Here is a 19,523-nt window from a genome sequence, read left to right on the forward strand (position 1 = left end):
GAGATGACAGGATATTAGAATTTTTAGATCTTCTTATACGATACTCTAAACAATTGTCTGGAGAGTAATTTATTTGTGTTTAAAACAAGAAAGACTGTGATAAACTTCCCAGGACTACAGTTTGTCTTGTAGAATATTAAGTACATATAAAGTAACAAAAGAGCAATTACGAGCTACGTGTCCTTTGTGGAAGTTGAATCAGTGGAGTCCTTAGCATGTCCTCAATAGAACTGTTCTGTTAATTTCATCTTTTACGTACAACTAAGAGGAGATCTACTGAACTTTATAGTCTTACTAGAATTTAAAGGCCTCACTGATACTTTTGCTTCTTACACTTTTAAATAATGAAAACTTCACGTGTACCAAGTATACTGTACAATCTTTAAAAAATCCTTGATAAAATCTGAACTTTAGGCAGCTGACTTTAGGTTTTTACTTATTTGAGTATGTATACAGAGTGATGTAAAACAAACAAAACAAACACACACACCCCCAAAAACCGCAAACAAAACCCAACCACCCAACAAACAAAACCCCAAAACCCTGCATTCGTGGTTCCTCTAAATGATTTCTCAGAAAGTTAGAGGTCTGCGATCAGAATAGAAACTCTGGAATGGAATCCTGTAGCTGTCTTTTGATAAAGGACGGCTTTTGCATTGTGAACTAGTAGCAACAGGAGATTGTAGATTAAGATTGAGGCCTGATATGTTTGAATTCCCCTTTTTTGACCAAAGATTTTAAATATTAAGATCTGTATTTCTTTACCATGCAAATTGTGATATTCCAGTCACATATTTGCAGAATAAAGGAGCAATTCTGTGTCTTAAAATTGTTGGTTTTCTTCTCAGCCATCTATTAAGTGCTCAGGTTTTTCTAATGTTTTCATTTTTTTAAAGGATTTACCTTCACAGTAGCAGAACTAAATTGCTTAACTTTCCATTATTTTATCAGTGGCTGATGAAGGCTTTAGCAAATAGAGAAGCTGTTTATATCAGGTAAATATTTATTGTATGCAGGAAAAAAAGTACTTTCATGCATCTTGCTCTCTTCCAGATTTGGTTTCATATGTTCTTTGTTACTTGAACAAACAGCTTTTTTAGGTTTTGGAGCAATATGGTTTTGTCATCCAAAGGAATTACTTTCAAATTGCAACTGAATAGTTACAGTTAAGATTTACATACAAGTCTTTCAAATCTCTGAAGGAGAGTAAGCCTGTAATAGTTGATTCTTCTGATACTCTTAAAAATAAGGTTAGGATTATCAAACTGGGTTATCCTGGTTCTTAAATTATATATATATTTATATATATGTGTGTGTATAAAAACACCGACTTTGTCAAGGAAATAAACTGCTTCATAGAATTGAATTTTAAAAGATAACTGAACTTTTTAAGCCTAAATATGAAAGAGAGAACTGTACTAATGTGTATAGAAGTTTGGGAAGCTAGTTGGGACTGCTGTATTGTACAAGCTGGATTTATAAGCAAATAAACTAAGGCAAGCCAGTTTATCATGAGATAAAAGACAAAACATAAAGGACAGTAACCAGAAAAATGGAAATGGAAATAAGCATTTTTTATAACGAGCAATGTATGTTTAACGGTAAAAGGCTTCTGTATTATTAAGTACACGCCTGCATTGATAAGGGCAGTCAAATCTTAAATAATACTTCTTAGCAAAATTGAAGAGAACATATTTTGGAAATGTAAGTTACTGAGAATGGTTAGATTTTCATGGGAAAAAATGAAATGGAGGTGTCTCTGATTTCTGGATTAACATTCTGATAATCTTACAATGTCAAGCATGATGTCTGGTTTGATTTTTGTTGTGAATAAACCACAGGTTTAAGGTTAGTTGATAATGTTTTTGCTGATTAAAAAGTCTTTGAAAGACTAATAGTTTCAGAGGCAATTTAAAAACACAGAAGAGGCTTTTTCTTCTGAATTAAGGTGGGGGAATGGAATCTTACTGCATTATATGTAGCTCTCACCTTCCTGCAGTTTCTCCATCCCGTTTTCTTCCCTGTCCCCTACTTGCATAAACAGTAAATTCTCTTGTTCCATCAGACTTTATTCCCATATTAATATTTCCGATCTTCGTATTTTTTTCTGATCCATGTTCTTTGGGCTGCTGATAACTGACAAAGGTACAATCAGGATTACACTTCTGTGCCTTTTTCCAAAAGCCACACCAGGATTTGGGGAAGGAGAAGGGGTTGGGACTTGCCATTCTTGGGATGCCTTGAATTATCCTAGATGGGCTAAGTGTCAAGAGATGGTGCTCTTTATACTGAGGATCAGATTATTGCTAATGCTGATCCTTTGTCCTGTGATGAACTAAAGTAGACATCTTTCAGTCCTTTTTTTACCACAGTTATTTCAGAGGCAGTAGGATCAGGACCAAAGACAAGGATATGAAATTACATGTATTTTCTCATGGTCATTAGTTTGCTTTATTGGTCACATCCATGTTCAGCATTGCTCAGAAGTTCCCCTCAGCTGCAAAGGGGCACCTGTAGAGCACACCAGTGTATAAGCATCAGAGAGTGTGTTGTCTTCTAGAGGTTGCTTTGGTATATTCCTGCTTATCTGTCTCATCTCTGGAAATACAAAATTAAGCCATTAAAACCTTCCCCTTTTTTTTTTTCCTCTTTGAGATTTTATTTCTTTAAAAAAACCTTGTTACTTGCCTATTGTATTTCAGTGAAATATCTTGAAAAAAACTGATATAGATGGGAGTGGTGAAGAAGGAGGACATTTTGAGTTCTTCACTTACTTCTATCCATGAATCCTCCTGTGGGTTTAATATTCACTCTGGTCATGGTTTTTTGCAGCAGCAGATAATGGAGGGACTGCATCTGGTGGCACATCAGGAATTCCTCCCAGCAATCCTGCTGGGAATTCTAAGTCAGCAGCAAGGAACCTGGGCTCCTCAGCTGGAGAGAAGGAGGAAGGAAAGAAGGTCAGACGGCAGTGGGAATCATGGAGCACAGAGGACAAAAATACTTTCTTCGAGGGGCTTTATGAGGTACGTGTAGAGGAAAATAATAAGCTTAGATGGCTTCATTTAGTATCTGGATATTCCTAAAAAAGGTTGATTCAATTGAGATTTGCAGGAGCAAAATGCATACGTACACATATGCATTTGTTTGTCTATGCATATGCGTCTATACAGTTGGCTATAAACCAGCTGTCAATCAAAACCACATTTCAAAAGTGTCAGGCTTTTTTTTGTTTTGAAATACACAGGAAATATTTGTGAGTTTTATTCATGAATGTTTATAACAATTTAAATTATTTTTCTAATATGGTTGTGTTTCAAATGAGAAATAATGTCCCCATCTCAACTTTCAAAAGCAACACACTTATGCTGTAATACTAGCAAACAAGAAAATATGTTCTATTCTAATAAGAATTGTAGGCACTGTGTTTAGTCTTTGACTATGAAAAGGTTTGTGCTAGGGCTGAGAGACAAAGAAAAGTTAGATCATCTGATCTTTTCTCTCGTATGATGTATACGATGTATTCCTGGTTGTTTTGTTCTTATGATTATTTTAAGAGCACCTCTGTTATGAAAATACATACTAAAGGTGAAAGAAAAAAAATGGTGGTGGGTTTTCTTTGCATGTGTGCATCTTTTTAAACATTTTCTTTTTTAGTGGTAGGCATGATTCACACATATATATTTTGTGGACAAAATGAACACTTAAACACTGTTCTCTTTTTTTAACTCCTCTGACTTGCAGTAATATTCCTGGGAATCATGTAAGTCCCTTCATCACTCAAAGAAAATGGGTTTTTGTGAATGCTGAGGAAAAAGATCAAAAATTTGCTCTAAGATGGATTTGGAACTCAGTTTCTTTGGTCCCCCACTTCCATTCATTTTGTGTCACTACCTTTCAAGAGAGGTTGTCACACTTTGTATTTAAATCAGTTCTAACCTTTTTTGAATACTAAGAAATTTTGTGATAGCAGGAGTTCAATGATATGAAATTGTATATAAAATTACGTTTTCCTCTTTTGAACTCCAAGGATTTTATAGCAATTGGCTAGTTTTAAAGGGACATTTAGGTGTCTCATTTTTATTTTTACCCTGAGAATGAACTTCTGAATGACCTACAGTGTAAAAATGTGTTTTCTGTAAGAAGTTATTTTTTTTTTTTAAATATAATATTTTCCTTCATTATTTGAAACTCAAATTTTGTACTCCTAATAACCAGAATGTGAAATTTATTGTAAATAAAAGTGAAGCCGTTAAATATAATAGGCTTTTCATTCACCCTAGTCAGAAATGGAGGTAGGAGGGAGAGGGGGGAAAATGCAGAGGAAAGTAGAGAAAGCTAAGTGAGAAAGTCAGTATTTTCAATTCTGCTACTTGGCACATTTATGAGTAAAGTTTGTTGTTTTGTTTTGTTTTTTTTTTAAGTTTGCTAGCAACTTACTGTTTTTATTTTGAAATAGTTCAAGAAATTAGAAAGTAATTTATTTGGCATCTATAATATATTTTATATAAAGTAAAGGAAACCAGTGTCATTCTTGTGCTGTTGAGTTCTGATACCCATTAATTTTATGACCATTGAAATCTAATTTCCCACAAAGAACCCCAAAGTCCTTCATGTTGTTGGAGTTGTCTTATGACAAGATAGAAGTTTGGTTTTGAGGTTTTGGATTTGTTTTATTTATTCTTCAGCATGGGAAGGACTTTGAAGCTATCCAGAACAACATTGCCCTGAAATACAAGAAGAAAGGCAAACCAGCAAGCATGGTGAAGAATAAGGAACAGGTCCGCCATTTCTACTACCGCACCTGGCACAAGATCTCAAAGTACATTGACTTTGATAATGGTTAGTATGCAAAGAAATGGGCTCAGTGTAGAGCTCACAGTCTCATGAGGGTTGGAGTGGTGCCTTTTAGTGCCATCATGGAGGGTAGGAATGGTGGAGATGAGAAAATAAATACTGAATAGGATGTCTGTGAACATGTTTATTAGCATGGCCATACTGAGGTTCATGTTTTTTTGAAAAATACTACTCAGAAACTGGTATTTGTATCACTGCTTTTATATCAGTTCACCACACTGTAATAAATGCTGATCCTACTATTACTACTGGGGGAAAGCCAGGTTCAAGGAAATGTTTTCCCGTTCTCAGGAACACACCTTTGAGGACAGCTACCTAAATATTAGTCAGGCATGACTTCATCAAGCAAATTGGCTCCAGCAGTACTTTGCACTTCTTGGGGGAAGGTAGAAATAAATAAATAGTCAGATACAAGTGTAAATGGTGAAATATTTGCTCACACTTTAAATAAGCCTGAAATTGTATCATTGGTTCAGTAACTTAGGATTCCCAGTGCCATATTCCCTCCTTCCCATTCTTTTCCCTTCTTCCCTAGCTTGTTGAATGAAAAGGAAATTGGGAAGTCATATGAACTGCTAATGGTGTTTTGTAACAGTAATAGTAATGTATGATCATTGATAATTGATTTTTATCAAATGCATACTACTCAGTGACAGGCAGCAAGAATTCAAGTCAATTTGCAGGTAGCCTAAACTGAATAGCAGGTTAAAGAAATCTATTACAGAGTGAACAGATTTTACTAAGATGCAGTTCTTTTGACTTCTTTAAGGTATGATGAATGTCAGTTCTCCATTTAGCTTGTTGAACAAGTAAAGGTCTCTAGGGCTTTCCTATCCTTCTGATTCTATATTCTAAGTTGCGTAATTTGTGTCAGTTTCATGGGGGTTGAATTTTTTGGTCTTTAAACAACTCTATTTAACATCAGCAAAAGTTTGGATAGTAAATTAATGTACATGATTTGTGGCCAGAGCCTCTCAAGTTAAAAAGAACTCATTAGTGAGAAATGGATATGACTAGAAAAAAGCTGAAGGAAAGCAAAGATAGCGTACAATATAGTCTCTTCATGAAATTTTGTCTTTTCCTGAGATTAGGTTATCTAAAGGGGCACTTACATGTCTAAAACACCTGTCATAAGGTGTATTTTTGAGTTCCTTTTTCAAAACAAGACAGCTTTTTAAGATGAAACAAGCCATTAGTATTTTATTTAAAAACAAATATTAACAGCAAACAACAGTATGGAAGAACCTTAAAAAAAATGGTGTCACAGAGGAACTTCATCTGTTTTCTGGATTACGTAAAGTTCTGTATCTGTACCTATAAGGTCTGAAATCTGATTGGCTGTAGGAATTCAAGAATTAGTGCAGTAGTTTGACAAGCTTTCGTATTGGTAGAAATATGTGTGTCTGGATTTTGATATTAAATGAGTCTGCAAGTCTCATTTAAGAGAACTGAGTTCTTGATTAATAGACAAGAATAAGTATTTTCATCTGATTTGTAAACCACAAGACTGTCTTTCCATGCTGTCATAGATATTTAGATCTATTGGCAATAATAACATCCACATCATGTGTGTTGATGAGAAAGAAGAAAAAAAAAAACTTGTAAAATTGAACAAAATGTATGTAATTCTTCATATAAAAATTTAGAATCTAAAATTTGCATTAAATCTCTAAGGTGCATTCATGTGCACAGAAGACATTCTCTTCTGGAAAATTCAGACCTACTTCTTAATTTTCATATAAGAAAGAGTTCTATATGCATTTTCTTGGGGGCATCTGGACATTTCCTTTAGAAATTGCAATCAGTTAAGTGGTACTAGAGTTAGCTCTATTATGAATTAGCTTTATTTTGCATACTGAACTGTTGCATATTTATTTCAATTCTGTGGAAGCTACTTTGTTTTTTCTGTAATCTAAAAAAAGTTGCATTTCCCAGATACTTAAGTCACCAAAAGGAAATTTGCGAACCCGTCTCATTATAGTGTTTCTTGAAACACAACTTAGTCTTACCTTTGAGGTGTTTGTCTCATCATTGAAAATACAAATCATCTCATTTTCTGTGTTGAAATGAGTATCTGCAATGTTGCTGTGTGTAAGTATCTGTAATCTGCTTCTCACTTACACCTTTTCTGCTTTTCAGTGTTTTCTCAAGGGCTGAAAAAATCCTCCCTGGAGCTTTATGGCTTAATCTGCTATGGGGAACTAAGGAAAAAGATTGGGGGATGTGAGTATGAATGATTTAAAATTATTTTTATATGGTAGAATCGAAAGTGTCTACCCTTGAATTTGGCAATGTCTAGTACAGTTTCACTTTTGAGTTACTCAGAATTTGTGTTCATTGTATTCTATTGCAGTAATCTGTGGTATCGTTTTTTTCATTAAATGCATTTTTATTTTTAAAGACCTTAGTCTGTTGCATTAGTCCCCTTTTTCTTTGATAGATTTCTTTAGCTTTTGCTATCTGTGGAATGCCCACAGATGGCAGGTAAATGTATATGCAGCTTAGATTATCTATTTTATTATTCTTGAAAACTAAGCAATTAAATGTGTAAATGATATCATTTGCACCCCCAATTATTTCTGCCTATGCAATCAATATCTGGGATGGTGTCTTTCTCTAAGTCAATCTCTAAATCTTTACTTATTGAACCCTGATGATGAAAAAGCATTACAAATCATAATCGGAAATAACAACTTTACTGGCTAACCAAGATGCATTCTGAACTTCTCAATCCTGGAGGCTGGTTTTGTCCATAAGGATGAGTGTAGATGAATGAGTATATGCCATACCAATGCTCCCCCATTTTCTGCAAGTTAATTAGTTTAATTAGCAAGATATCTGAGCTTAGGCTTAGTACCATGTTCATAGAATGGTTCGGGTTGGAAGGGACCTTTACAGGTCATCTAGTCCAACCCCCCTGCAATGAGCAGGGACATCTTCAGCTAGATCAGGTTGCTCAGAGCCCAGTCCAACCTGACCTTGAATGTTTCCAGGGATGGGGAATCTATCACCTCTCTTGGCAACCTGGGCTAGTGTTTCACCACCCTCATTGTAAAAAATTTATTCTTCATATCTAGTCTGAATCTCCCCTCTTTTAGTTTAAAACCATTGCCCCTTGTCCTATTGCAACAGGCCCCACTAAAAACTCTGTCCCCATCTTTCTTATGAGCCCCCTTTAAGTATTGAAAGGCTGCAATAAGGTCTCCCTAGAGCCTTCTCTTCTCCAGGCTGAACAACCCCAACTCTCCCAGCCATTCCTCACAGGAGAGGTGTTCCACCCCTCTGATAATTTTTGTGGCTCTCCTCTGGACCCGCTCCAACAGGTCCATGTCTTTCCTGTGCTGAGGACCCCAGAGCTGGACGCAGTACTGCAGGGAGGTCTCACCAGAGTGGAGTAGAGGGGGAGCATCGCCTCCCTTGGTCTGCTGGCCACGCTTCTTTTGATGCAGCCCAGGATACGGTTCACATGGTCTTTATGGCTTCCAGACTAGAGAGAGCTCTAATGTGGCTAGCTTGGACAATGGGCAGAGGAATGTGCACTGTGCACTAAGTCTATGCACATATACCTTCTTATCTGTGGGGTTTTTTTTCATTTCTCGCCAAGCTTTTTGTAGAGTCAGTGTTATGTCATAGTGCATCTTCTACATATTTTGTTTAATTTGTGAGACATAGAAAATCATCAAAATACTTCCCCTTTTTTGTAAAGTCATACTAGTTGCAAAGTGCAAAAGACAAGAAAGCTTTAATGAGTGGACGTGTACAATTCCTAATAGAAACATGGTATTTTGGCAGATTTTTTGTTTTGCTATATTATTTCCTCACCTGGGATTTTTCTTGTAATGTGTCGTGAATGAGACTGTTGTGAATGTTCATACTGAATGATCTTTATTCTGTTTCTTCAAAGATCTCCAGTGTGTTAATTCATCTTGGAGAAGCAATTTGAACTGTTTCATGACAGAGAATGTGCAGAGGCAAGACAGATTGCATTGTCAGTGGAAATCAGTATTAGTGTTCCTTCCCTGTATCCACGTCTTGTCTTAAAAGCATCAAAAGACCCTCCTTGCTATGACTGGGAATAAGGTTTCACACAGTCACCATGGCAATGCATGCATACTCTGTGCTTCTGTCTTTTTATAACTTTGGGACTTGGTTGCATATTTTACCCACTGTCACTTGGAAAATTCTGGTCTCCAAGACCAAATGGGCTTAAGCTGCAAGCCTCTACACCCAGTTTATGAGCGGTCTGCTCTGCAGCTGGTGAAAGTAGTTTCTTCCTCTCTCTTTTTTTTTTTTTTCTTTTTCCCTTTTTTTTTTCTTTTCTTTCCCTCTCTTGTGGTATTCACCCAGTCCTGTCTTCCCAGAAATTGGGATTACTTACATAGAGCTATTGAGACAGGAAAGCATGTCAGGAATACTTTCAGCATTGCCAGAGGGAGGTTAATTGTTCAGTAAATAGATCTGGGCCTAACAATCATAGGGAATATAAATCAAGTTACCATAATGTCCATTTAAAAATGTGTTGTATAATGCATAGAAGAAAAGTGTGGGCTACCTGTGCATTTTATTATTTTTATTTACTTTTATTGCATTCAGCGCTGTGAGGGCTTGATGCTCTTTCATTATGTTCTGCTGCCTTAGCAACAGAGATTGAACAGGAAGATGAGGAAGCTTTTCTTTTTAATAGCACAGTGTCAGATTAACGCCCAGCAACCCAAGATGACTGTAGCACCAAACTAGGGTCATTTAATCTATGAGTAAAATGTCATTTTCATGGCAAGGATCATGTAAAGCTTGCACATTATGAAAATAGAAACTTTTCAGAAAGGGTATGTTATAGCACATTTATGCACATTAATCCTATGTGAGAATAGAATGTAATAGCTTTGAAAACTGAACAGGACACAAAACAGGTCATGACTATATGACTTTAAATCCTAATTCACTGTGTTATCCCATTTCATGTAAAGGTATGGATGACAAGAATGCAGCTAAACTCAATGAGCTCATTCAAGCCGGGTAAGTAGGAACTTGTTCCTGAAACTCTTAAAACTGGGTTGTTCAGCAGCTTGATCGTTGAATTGGTCATCCAGAGTCTGGGGGGCATTCCTTACTTTTTTAGAGCTGCAGTTTTGACATTTTCCATTCTTAATTTGTTCTGTATGGGTTTTTTTTCTCCCCTTTTCCATGAAATCCATTAATTGCTATTAGTAAGAAATGATGGGTGAAGCTTAAGAAGGTAATGAAATGAGAATTCTTTACAGAAGTTATGGCATTATAACTATGTTGATTCACTATAGGGAATATAGTTCATCTCCAAAGAGTTCTGCCAACAGTGCTCACGTGTCCTGACTTTCAGACCTGAAACGATACTTCCAGTACACCGTAGGCCTCAGCCCTCCAGTCACTTCTGCATCTACTTGGCTTTAAGAACGAGTATTCTGTTTCACTTCAAGAAAGAATTATGGGATTTGGGGGGTCAGTCTTGGCAAGGTACTTTTAGAATACAGAAGGGGTTAGAAGTTGCTGTACTATTAGAAATGAGGAAATACCTGATATATCTGTACATTAAATTTTCTGAAGTAGTCCTGCTTTTAGAATTTGTGTATTCTAAAATGAAATTTCTTTTAAAGGATATTATTTTAAGGAGTGTGATCATTAAGCAGGCACTGGTTTGTCCTAATCGTGTCTTTAAAAGCAATTTGAAAACAGTATTATTTTCCGTCTGTTGCAGATCTCTTTTTACTTTCGGCATTTGTGCTTTTAGGGTACTTCATTGTAGCAGACAAATTATTGATGAAGTAAACTTTACTGTAAACAGGAGGAAGAGTTTGCCCACTCAGAAGTTGCTGACTTTTTGACTTTACCTTACATAAAATGGGTACTTGTTGCACCTTTCTATTGTTCACAAACTGAGTTTCCAAATGAGTTCCTTGCAGTTTATTAACCTTTCATCTCCTGGGAGATGCACTTTGTACAGTATGCTGTTGTGTTGCAGGTCTTTAATGTGATTATTTATGAAATCACTTTTTTGTTCTTTTGTTAACTGTGAAGTTTGAAATTAGAAGAGAAATTGTCATTTGGTTTGGTTTTGTACAATTAAGAGGATCCTAGCAGTAAGGTTTTTTTGTATAACGAAATGATTCTTAAAACAAATTACTTCTTTAAATTGGACTTATTGGTTAAAATGGGCCTGGGATGAGCCTTTTTTCCCCTGGTGTCCTGAATATCTCTAGAGTTCAGGATATAGGCAGTCATTTGAGTTTTTCTGTGTTGTACTGGAGAGCCTTTCTAATACTGTGTCATGCAAATAGACTAAACCATAATAAATGAGACTGATGACTTCTAGCAAGTTGTAGCGTCAGTCTAGCACTTTGCATCATTAAGGTCTTAGTTCTTCTAATTAATTGTTAGTGAGGGCTAATGATTTCTATGAAGTCTAAGTGTTTATTCTATGAAAGCTAGTCTTGTAACAAACCATTTTGAAAACAGGAGTCTTTGCATTTGAAAATATTAATGCTAATCTTCTAACCAAAAACTAGAATGTACATAATATCAACATTCTTAGGCTGTTCAGAAATAGTTGCTCTTGCATAGGCTTTTTGTCTACCAGGTGGAGGACACATCTTTGCTTCCCTTTTTCTCCTGCATCTCTTACCCCATTTGGTGGGTAAACCTTGTCAGTCGAAGCAGAGGAAACTGGGCAGGGAAACGATGTTCACATTTTTGTCTTCATTACCGCCTGGATGTCTACACCATCTGAATTAATCCCCTACATGTGCAGGGCAGCCTCACCTCTTACACAAGCAAACACATTGCATATATCCCATTAGATGAAACTTTCCATCTTGCTCAGTGATGTTGCAATTCTGTAATCCCCCCCTCTCTATTTGTAAGCAGTTCTTTTTTTCAGTTCCGAAGTGTGGTACTCCTGCTTTTCCTCTGAGTGCAGTGTGCTTTGTAAGGCTTGTCAGTATCTTGGAAGTATTGAGTGAAAGCAAATCCAAAGTGATTAAAAATGGGGGACGTGAACATGCATTATTCTGATGATCTTCTGAACTAGGTAAACATGAGCCTCATTTAATTGGTAAGAAGGGTTGAGAGAGTCTAAGATTGTGAGGAGCTACCTGGCAATTTATTTGCAGGACGACTCTAGACCCTGGAGTTATACATTCTAATTCAGTGCTTATTTTGCTTATGTTACACATCGTCTCTGGTTTTCTGTAATAATTACATGGTGTATGGAAAAACAGATGACCCTGTGAGGTGCTCATAAGAAAACCATATTTAAAATCTTCCTAGCTGAGCTTATAACCCAGGTCACAGATACTAAATAGTGCCTGAAAACTTAGTCATTCAAGTAATGGCAAAATCTTTGTGTGAAATGTCCCTGTTTGGTCGTTGAAGTTAAGGACATTCACTGCTATACGTCTCTGTGCTTGTCTTCAGAATTTTTGGTAACGTGTAAAATCAGGCTAGACCATAGCCTTTGGTACAATTGTAGTTGAATGAATCAGGGATCTTTTAGAAAATAGATCAACGTTTAGATATTTATAAATGCAAAGGGAAGATAAGAATTGTTCTGTCAGCTTTTGTAACTGGTCTGAGTAGTTTAGCATACTCATGTCAACACTGGCCCACATGAGCTGCTTCGAGAAGTTTTCAGAATCACTAAGCAGGACAACTATGAAACAAAGCTCCCTTAGAAATTATAGGGAATCTGAATCACTTTCTGTCCAGTCCCTTGGTGCTAGTTTTTTATTACAGCAATGATATGTCGTTGGATTGTGTGATTAGGATATATAACAAGAAACAAAGATTTATGGCAGTATATCAGAACTGCTCAGAAACCCATTTAAACAAACCAAAGTTTTTTTGTTTTGTTTCACTTTCAGGAGTGAAACATTATTTAACTTAGGTTTTGCAACAATCTTTACATTTAATAAAAAACTGCACTTGAGGAAATAGAAATATTTTCTGGATATTTTTGTAAATCTGTAGGATTAGTGGATGAGTTAAAAAAAAAACCAAAACAAACAAGCAGCAAACCACAACAAACACATAATTAAAGAAATACCATAAATACGTAACAGTTAAAGCACAGTACTACTCAGTGTCTGTTAGTATATGTGTTTTTGCCCCCCAGCCTGAGAGGCTCTTAATATCACAAGTAAGAAAGACCGTTAAAGACAGAAACTTTTAACAGGTATTCATTGATCTGTGTGGTTCAGTTCCTGGGTGTGCTTTCTGTGCAGTGGGAGTGATCCTTCGTTGCTCCTTGTAAAAGCTGTTTGGCATGCTGAGGGGGAATTTGTAACTCTCTAAAAATCTTGATAATAAAATAGCAATTCATCCTGAAAAAACTCATATACAAACCCGATCTTTTTAAGTACGCAGAATATGCTCTTCGTGTCAAGTTATACTAGTAGTTCTTAATGTATATTCAGTAGAATAACTTTTTTTTAAGATTTACCACACTCTGCATTTGGAAACATCCAGGATCTAGGTAAGAGAAGAGAAGGAAATAAGTATTTTTAAGCTAAGAGTAGTTCTGTTGCAGGCTGTCTCCTTTTTACTGTGCTTTTCTTTTAAAGTAGTAGAACTATTCTTTTTCCAGCCTCCCAGCCATGGATTTCAACTAGGAAACTGCAGTCTCTGAATAGATATAATTTTATATTAGTTTAAAGAATAATTTATTATCAGACTCCCTAGATTGCCTGAAGCCCATTATACTTTACGGAAAAGGGAATTAGGGGAATTATTCCTGACTCTCCAAGAAGAACACCTGAATCTAGAGAGCTGGGATGCTACTTCTAAAATGTATTTTAGGGAACAATGAAAATTGTATTGATTGAACAATGAAAAAAGTATTGATTGCTGTAGTCATGGAAGAGTGCTGTGGTGCCAGGGCGAAAACTTCCATGTGAAGTTTTAACGTTGTTTTGTCAAATTTATGTGTGTTCTGTGTTCCTTCATTTACTGAACAGTGTGCTTTGCTTGCTAACTTCTAAACTGTGCAGTTCTCACTCAGTACTCGGGGTATACAGTAGTTCCTGCTCCTCTTTTAGGAATATCAGCAGTTTTGCATTTATTTTCTTTACTTAAATACGATTTTTCTCCTAGATTTTTATAATTTTTTGGAATATCTTTTCTGTAATATGTTTTTCACACTTCTCTTCTGGCTTTTATCCTAGGTTTTGGTGGGCGTTTTTGGTTGTGTCCCGTCCCCCCCCCCCCCGCCCCCATGCCCCCCCCCCCCCGCCCCGCCTTTTAAGCACAGGTACAAACGCAGCCAGGAGCTTATGATGCTGATCCGTTGTTTATTTGTGAGCTGCTCTGTGGTGGTAACAGATAGTGGGTATCTGCAACCTAAGGTGCAGCAGAGCAGGTGGTAGACAAATTGATCAGGAACAACTGCCAGGAAGCCTGACTCAATAATAAATGCTTTATGACCAACTAGTTAGGCTCTTTAAGAGAAATAGAAGATACGAAAAATGAACAGCAATGCTTTTCTTCTTCCTTCCTTTTCTTGATCAAATTAGCTCAGCTGTTCTGGGTGGATCAAATAGTCTTTTGAGCATTCAGGCCCTTCTTTCAGTCACCTTCAAGTCATGTGACAAAACAATTTCCACAAAGCTTGTCTGTTTTATATAGTCATATCAGTTAATCTAAGAAGAAATAATGTTTCTCCCCACAAATCCCTTCTCACTTACACCCTTACACTGTCAACGTTACAGTAATAATCTGCTATTTCTGACTCTTCACTTGCATGCAGCTACTTCAAGGGCACATTTCATAAAAAGGTGTTGCATTAGCTAAAATCAAGATGCAGGAGGAGAGTCTTGGCTCACACAGGTAGTCAAAAGAACTTGCTGTCCTGAAGTAGTGTAAATTTTAGCAACCTGTTTCAAGGTGCATTGAATTATTGCATTTATTTTCACTGGCTTTAGTGGATTTTGTATGAGGCTATTAGGAAACTGTGTTTTCCACTAGAACAGGAGGGAACATGTGGGCATGTCTTCCACTAAGCAAGGAAATCATTACAGCAGTTCCAATTGCTGTAATGCTGTAATTAACTCCTTGCAAGAACAAGGAAGACAATAACTTTGGTGTGAGCATGCAGCAGCATTGTTTTCCATACAACCATTCTATCAAATTCCCAGACTTTGCGTTGTCTAGCAGTTGGATGCATTCATGCATCCTATCATCTCAACATGAGCTTTATAAAATTACTTACTGTGATGAACAGCATTAGTGGTGATACAGTAAATGTAGCTTTCATTGAATCCCTGTAGTTAAAGGCAAAGGGTATTTGTTGTGAATCATGAGGACGTGTTACTTTATTGTAAAACTATGTAACAGGAAGAGAGATTTCTAGGAGCTATAGTAAAAGTTGAAGATTTTTAGTCCTCAGCTGTTTTTTCAGTTACTCTTCTTGGAGGAAATAATAATAAGCATTGGACAAAGAAACATAATATCTAACTAGAGTTTTTATTTACTGCAAATTCTCTAGGTTCTGCCAAATCCTTCAGGTTTTGTACCAAGCACTTTAATACTAGGCTGCTGCTTCTGACTGCTGGCCGAGACCAAAGTTTGGGCTTGTGAAGAAAAGTGGAGATTCTCCACCTAAAGATTCAGACCCAAGAGAGAAGTTGTCCAAACATTGACCAGCTGAATTTGAGAGCAGCAGAATTTGGAGTTTCCTGTCTTTATACGTTGCAGTCCCCATTAACTTGATATAAGTGAGTTTGGGTAGATTCATACTGATCTTGTCCTCACTTGTATTGAAACTTGGTTTATTTACACATTTTAAAAAAAAAAAAAAAGAGGGTGCTAGCTGCATATGATTAAGCTTATTTTCAGGAGATTTATTTTCTAAAAAATGCTGATTTTCTGATAAAATCATATCTGCACTTTAATATAATGACAAAAGGATATTAAGCCTCATGTGAAAAGGCTAAGGTGTCCATTGCAATGGCCAGGAGGAAGTTTTACCTTTCATCATTCCCTTATATCATTGACTAGATATCCACAAGTGTTACTATGTCCTCCTCTAAGAGTCTTTCTGCTGGCAGAGATTGACCGTTGTGCTTGGTGGGACCCACTATCTTCAAACAATTCGAGTTTCCAACAATTCAAGTTCGGGTTAAGCTGAAAGAGGAAAGGTAACAACAATGCTTCTGTTACAGCAGCTGTAGTGTTGTCTGCTGTTGCAGATGTGGAAATAGGAAGCACTATTTAAAACCAGGAGTAGCTCTTGGGTCTTTTTTATTGTTTCTTAAGTAGCACTATTGCTAGTTTCTCCTCAGCACTTGAGAGCCTTCTCCTCTTTTCATTAGTTGAGCCATCACTACTTCTGTGCCAGAGCTTATTAGAAAGAGTGAGGGCTAACATATTCCCTCTAGCTTCTGGTAGCCCAGTGCAGATTGAGTAAATCTTCCAGCCCTGGGATATTTGAATCTGTAGAAGTTCACAGCTTAGTAACTGAAACTTTTGAGCTGCTCACCTCATCAAGTCCATCTTCTCAGGTCTGACTTCACTTCTGCTGCCCTTTTGTGAATTTCCCTCTTAGCAGTGTAGACAAGTGCTCTTTCTGCCTGATGTTGCCTTCCTTACAGCATAGGAAAAAATAAGATCCTTCTGTAGGAATATTCTCCATCATTTCTTTCATTTTACTTGCAAAGACTTGTGTTCAATCCTGCTGCTTCTATGCTAGCTGATCCTTATTGCTTGAAGTATTAGGTAGTAAATACTGCCATCAATAACTTTGTTGCCTTTTAAGTCTCTAAAAAGAAAACAGAGCTGACTGAGTGAAGAAATCAAATAGTTCCACTGTATGAAAACAAAAATGGCCTCTTGCTTTTAAGGATCTTAATAGCTGTTAATGTGGTATTGAAGCTAAAAGCCAGTGAAATCATACTGTAAAAGTTACTTTGTTCAGATTCCCGCATGAGCCGTTAGACCTCATTTCTGCAACAGATGTGGTGTTGATATTCCAGAATGGAAGACTCTTCAAAAACTTTAGACTTTTTCTTCCCATAATTAAGAGTTGGGAGTATAAAGAGGAGACTAAAGTAAAACCACTTGTCTTTTATGAAGAAGCTGTCTCTGAGGGTACTCTTCAACTGAAGTAACATAATTCTGGTCCGCTTTATAAAATAGCAGTGCTTCCCTAAGTGGGCAGTCCAGTGTTTCATGAAAGTCTGGAAGAAGAGGGTCACAAGAGTAGCAGTTCTATAATGAAAATTAAGATGATAGAAGAGATTGAATGCTCTTGTGAATCTGCACTGCAAACCTTTACATTTCTTTGTTCATACCTATAGCCATAGCTGTATTTGACTCTGTGTCCCTAATATGTATGTATTCACAAACTTTTGATAATGGTAGCTGTAAATACTTCTCTTTCAACGTATTCAGGGCTACGACTGTTCGTTACAAAGGCAGAAACCTTCGTATCAAAGCTCCGATGTGCAGGGCTTTGAAGAAACTCTGTGATCCAGATGGTAAGTAAGAGACGCTGGAACGTGAAAGGGTTTTAACAGATGGTCAGAAGAATATGAGAGAGAGTAGGTCTGTTTTGATGTGTACATCACTGGCAGGGGAATTTGTGCTATTTCACATTTGTGTTGGGCACAGATATGTCCCTATTGTCTTACTTATCCTGTTTGCTTGTATAATTCCAATAACTTTAGGACCCACCCAGCTCTCTAAGTCTTGGAGTATGTCACTAGCTAAATTGAAAATGAAGTAGCTACACCAGACAAGATCGCTACTGCTTTACCAGTTGTGCTTTCACTATGTGCAAAGTTTAGTCCCTTGTGCCAGTGAATAAGCAGGAGTATGTTGTTTAGCATTGAGCATTTTAGACTTTTTTTTACCTCTTCCAGTTCAGCCATGTGTGATTTTTTTTTTTTAATTATTATTATTACTTTTTTTCTTCCTCTTCCTTCCCCCCCAATAAGTAGAATCAGAGCAGTTTAAAGGTCTGAAATACTGTACTTGTTGAAAGTTTCCAGCCACCTGATTTTGACACTGCTTGCTCAACTGGAAGCTCCAATACCACTGCAGTGTCCAAGGAAAAAAATAAACATTTTGGAACAGGAGATAATCTAAGGAAGCAGGCTCCACTGGTGAAGCTGAGCTGCCTAAGTTGTCTGTAGGTGTTGCCGATGTCCGTGATGCTTTTTTTTTCATGAAACTGAGCATATAGTGTTCTGACTGAGTTGTCCTTGTTTTGACCCATGCCCTTTGTGCTTCATCTCCCTTCAGGCGTTAGTGATGAAGAGGACCAGAAGCCAGTACGTCTTCCTCTCAAGGTCCCTGTGGAGTTGCAGCCACGAAATAATCATGCATGGGCTCGAGTACAGAGTCTTGCCCAGAATCCACGGCTTAGGTAACGAAGAACCGATTGTGGTGCTCAGAATAGAATAGGGAAATATATGAGCAGCATTCCAGCATCTTCCTCTCTCTTCAGGTTTCTCTTTGCCAACTGGGCAGTTCATCTGCAGTTGATAATGCACTTATTCTGAAAGCTTTGTCCAACCAGAGTACATGATTGTTGTAAACATGAGATATCAGACTTGAAAATTAGATTACTGTTGTTCTTTTTATCTTTTAATTTGAGTAATGATAGGAGCTACTAGAGTGGGAGATGAATATACTTTGTGTCACTTAAACCCAGTTGTCAGAGCAGAGTGCAAGTACAATGGAGATATGCAGCACTAGTTCTGCTAAAATTTTTATTGAATGTACCATGAGACAGAGGCACAGGGGAGGGAAGTAAATCAATGGTCAGAGATGCCTGCACCAAGACTCTGAACATGTCAACTGCAACACAGTGATACTAGCAGAAAGGAAGGTATTTGTAGCTTAATCTCCTCCCTGCAAAATGTAGTTGGTGCTGTTGTTTCAGTGTCATCAATAGCTGTTCATCCTGATAATTAGACTTAGTCCAAAACTCAAGGCAGAAAACATGAAGCCTCTGTGATGTTGATTGTTCTTTCAAATAGAGTACTTCAGTATAATGACCAAAGATCATGCAGAGAGGCGAGTAAGATTTTTAGCATTAGGTTTATTTTGTAAAATGCTTTGAGAGCAAAAAGTAAAGGTTTGTGGATTTTTTTGTGCCCCTTTTTCTCCTTTTTTCTATACTTCATGTGATAGCTTTGTGCCTTGCCTGCAGTTTTGCAGTTTAGCTAAATCTTGCAATTTTTTCCTACCTTCTTCTTCCATTTGGAGAAACTAGTATCTTGAATCATGGCAATCAGATTTATCTGATAGGCTTTTAGATCCTTCTCAGTTGTAAGTTACCTAGATTTTAAAGTTGTGGGATAACATATGTTTTTGTTTTTCTTGGTTGTTTTTTTTTTTTTCCTTAGAGCTTGGGAGTGGTAGGTGTGTTCTCTGTCCTTGTATTACAGAATGCCAGTTTCTTCCCTTAATTCCCATTCTCGCATCAAGGCTGTGATTTGAAGTCTTGCTGACATTTTTTTCTCTGTTCCCTTACTTTGTTTATCTTGCATACAGGATGATTGTGGAGTTACATCGGAAGGTTTCCAGCCTCATTGAGTTCCTGAAGCAGAAGTGGGCTCTCCATGAAGTGCGTATTGTATCCTTTTTCTGCTTAGTCTGTTCTGTATGCTGTGTCCTGGGACCTATTCCCTTCCTAT

The 19,523-nt window shown here is 37.0% G+C and overlaps 2 protein-coding genes across 3 annotated transcripts in view; both read left to right on the plus strand.

Moving 5' to 3' along the window:
* The window catches only part of TMEM204 (transmembrane protein 204), a 203,080-nt gene that overhangs the window by 87,398 nt on the left and 96,159 nt on the right, over positions 1-19,523 (plus strand). The gene's annotated exons all lie outside the window — the stretch shown is intronic.
* Positions 1-19,523, plus strand: part of CRAMP1 (cramped chromatin regulator 1) — a 53,393-nt gene that overhangs the window by 10,083 nt on the left and 23,787 nt on the right. For both annotated transcript variants that reach the window (XM_075514624.1, XM_075514623.1), the window contains exons 3-9: positions 2,833-3,026; positions 4,689-4,842; positions 6,997-7,080; positions 9,825-9,873; positions 17,272-17,357; positions 18,124-18,247; positions 19,381-19,462. In XM_075514624.1, coding sequence (XP_075370739.1) covers positions 2,833-3,026; positions 4,689-4,842; positions 6,997-7,080; positions 9,825-9,873; positions 17,272-17,357; positions 18,124-18,247; positions 19,381-19,462 — 773 coding nt within the window. The remainder of the gene's footprint in view (positions 1-2,832; positions 3,027-4,688; positions 4,843-6,996; positions 7,081-9,824; positions 9,874-17,271; positions 17,358-18,123; positions 18,248-19,380; positions 19,463-19,523) is intronic.

The sequence above is a fragment of the Mycteria americana genome, chromosome 12, assembly GCF_035582795.1.
Source record: "Mycteria americana isolate JAX WOST 10 ecotype Jacksonville Zoo and Gardens chromosome 12, USCA_MyAme_1.0, whole genome shotgun sequence".
Lineage (NCBI taxonomy): Eukaryota > Metazoa > Chordata > Aves > Ciconiiformes > Ciconiidae > Mycteria > Mycteria americana.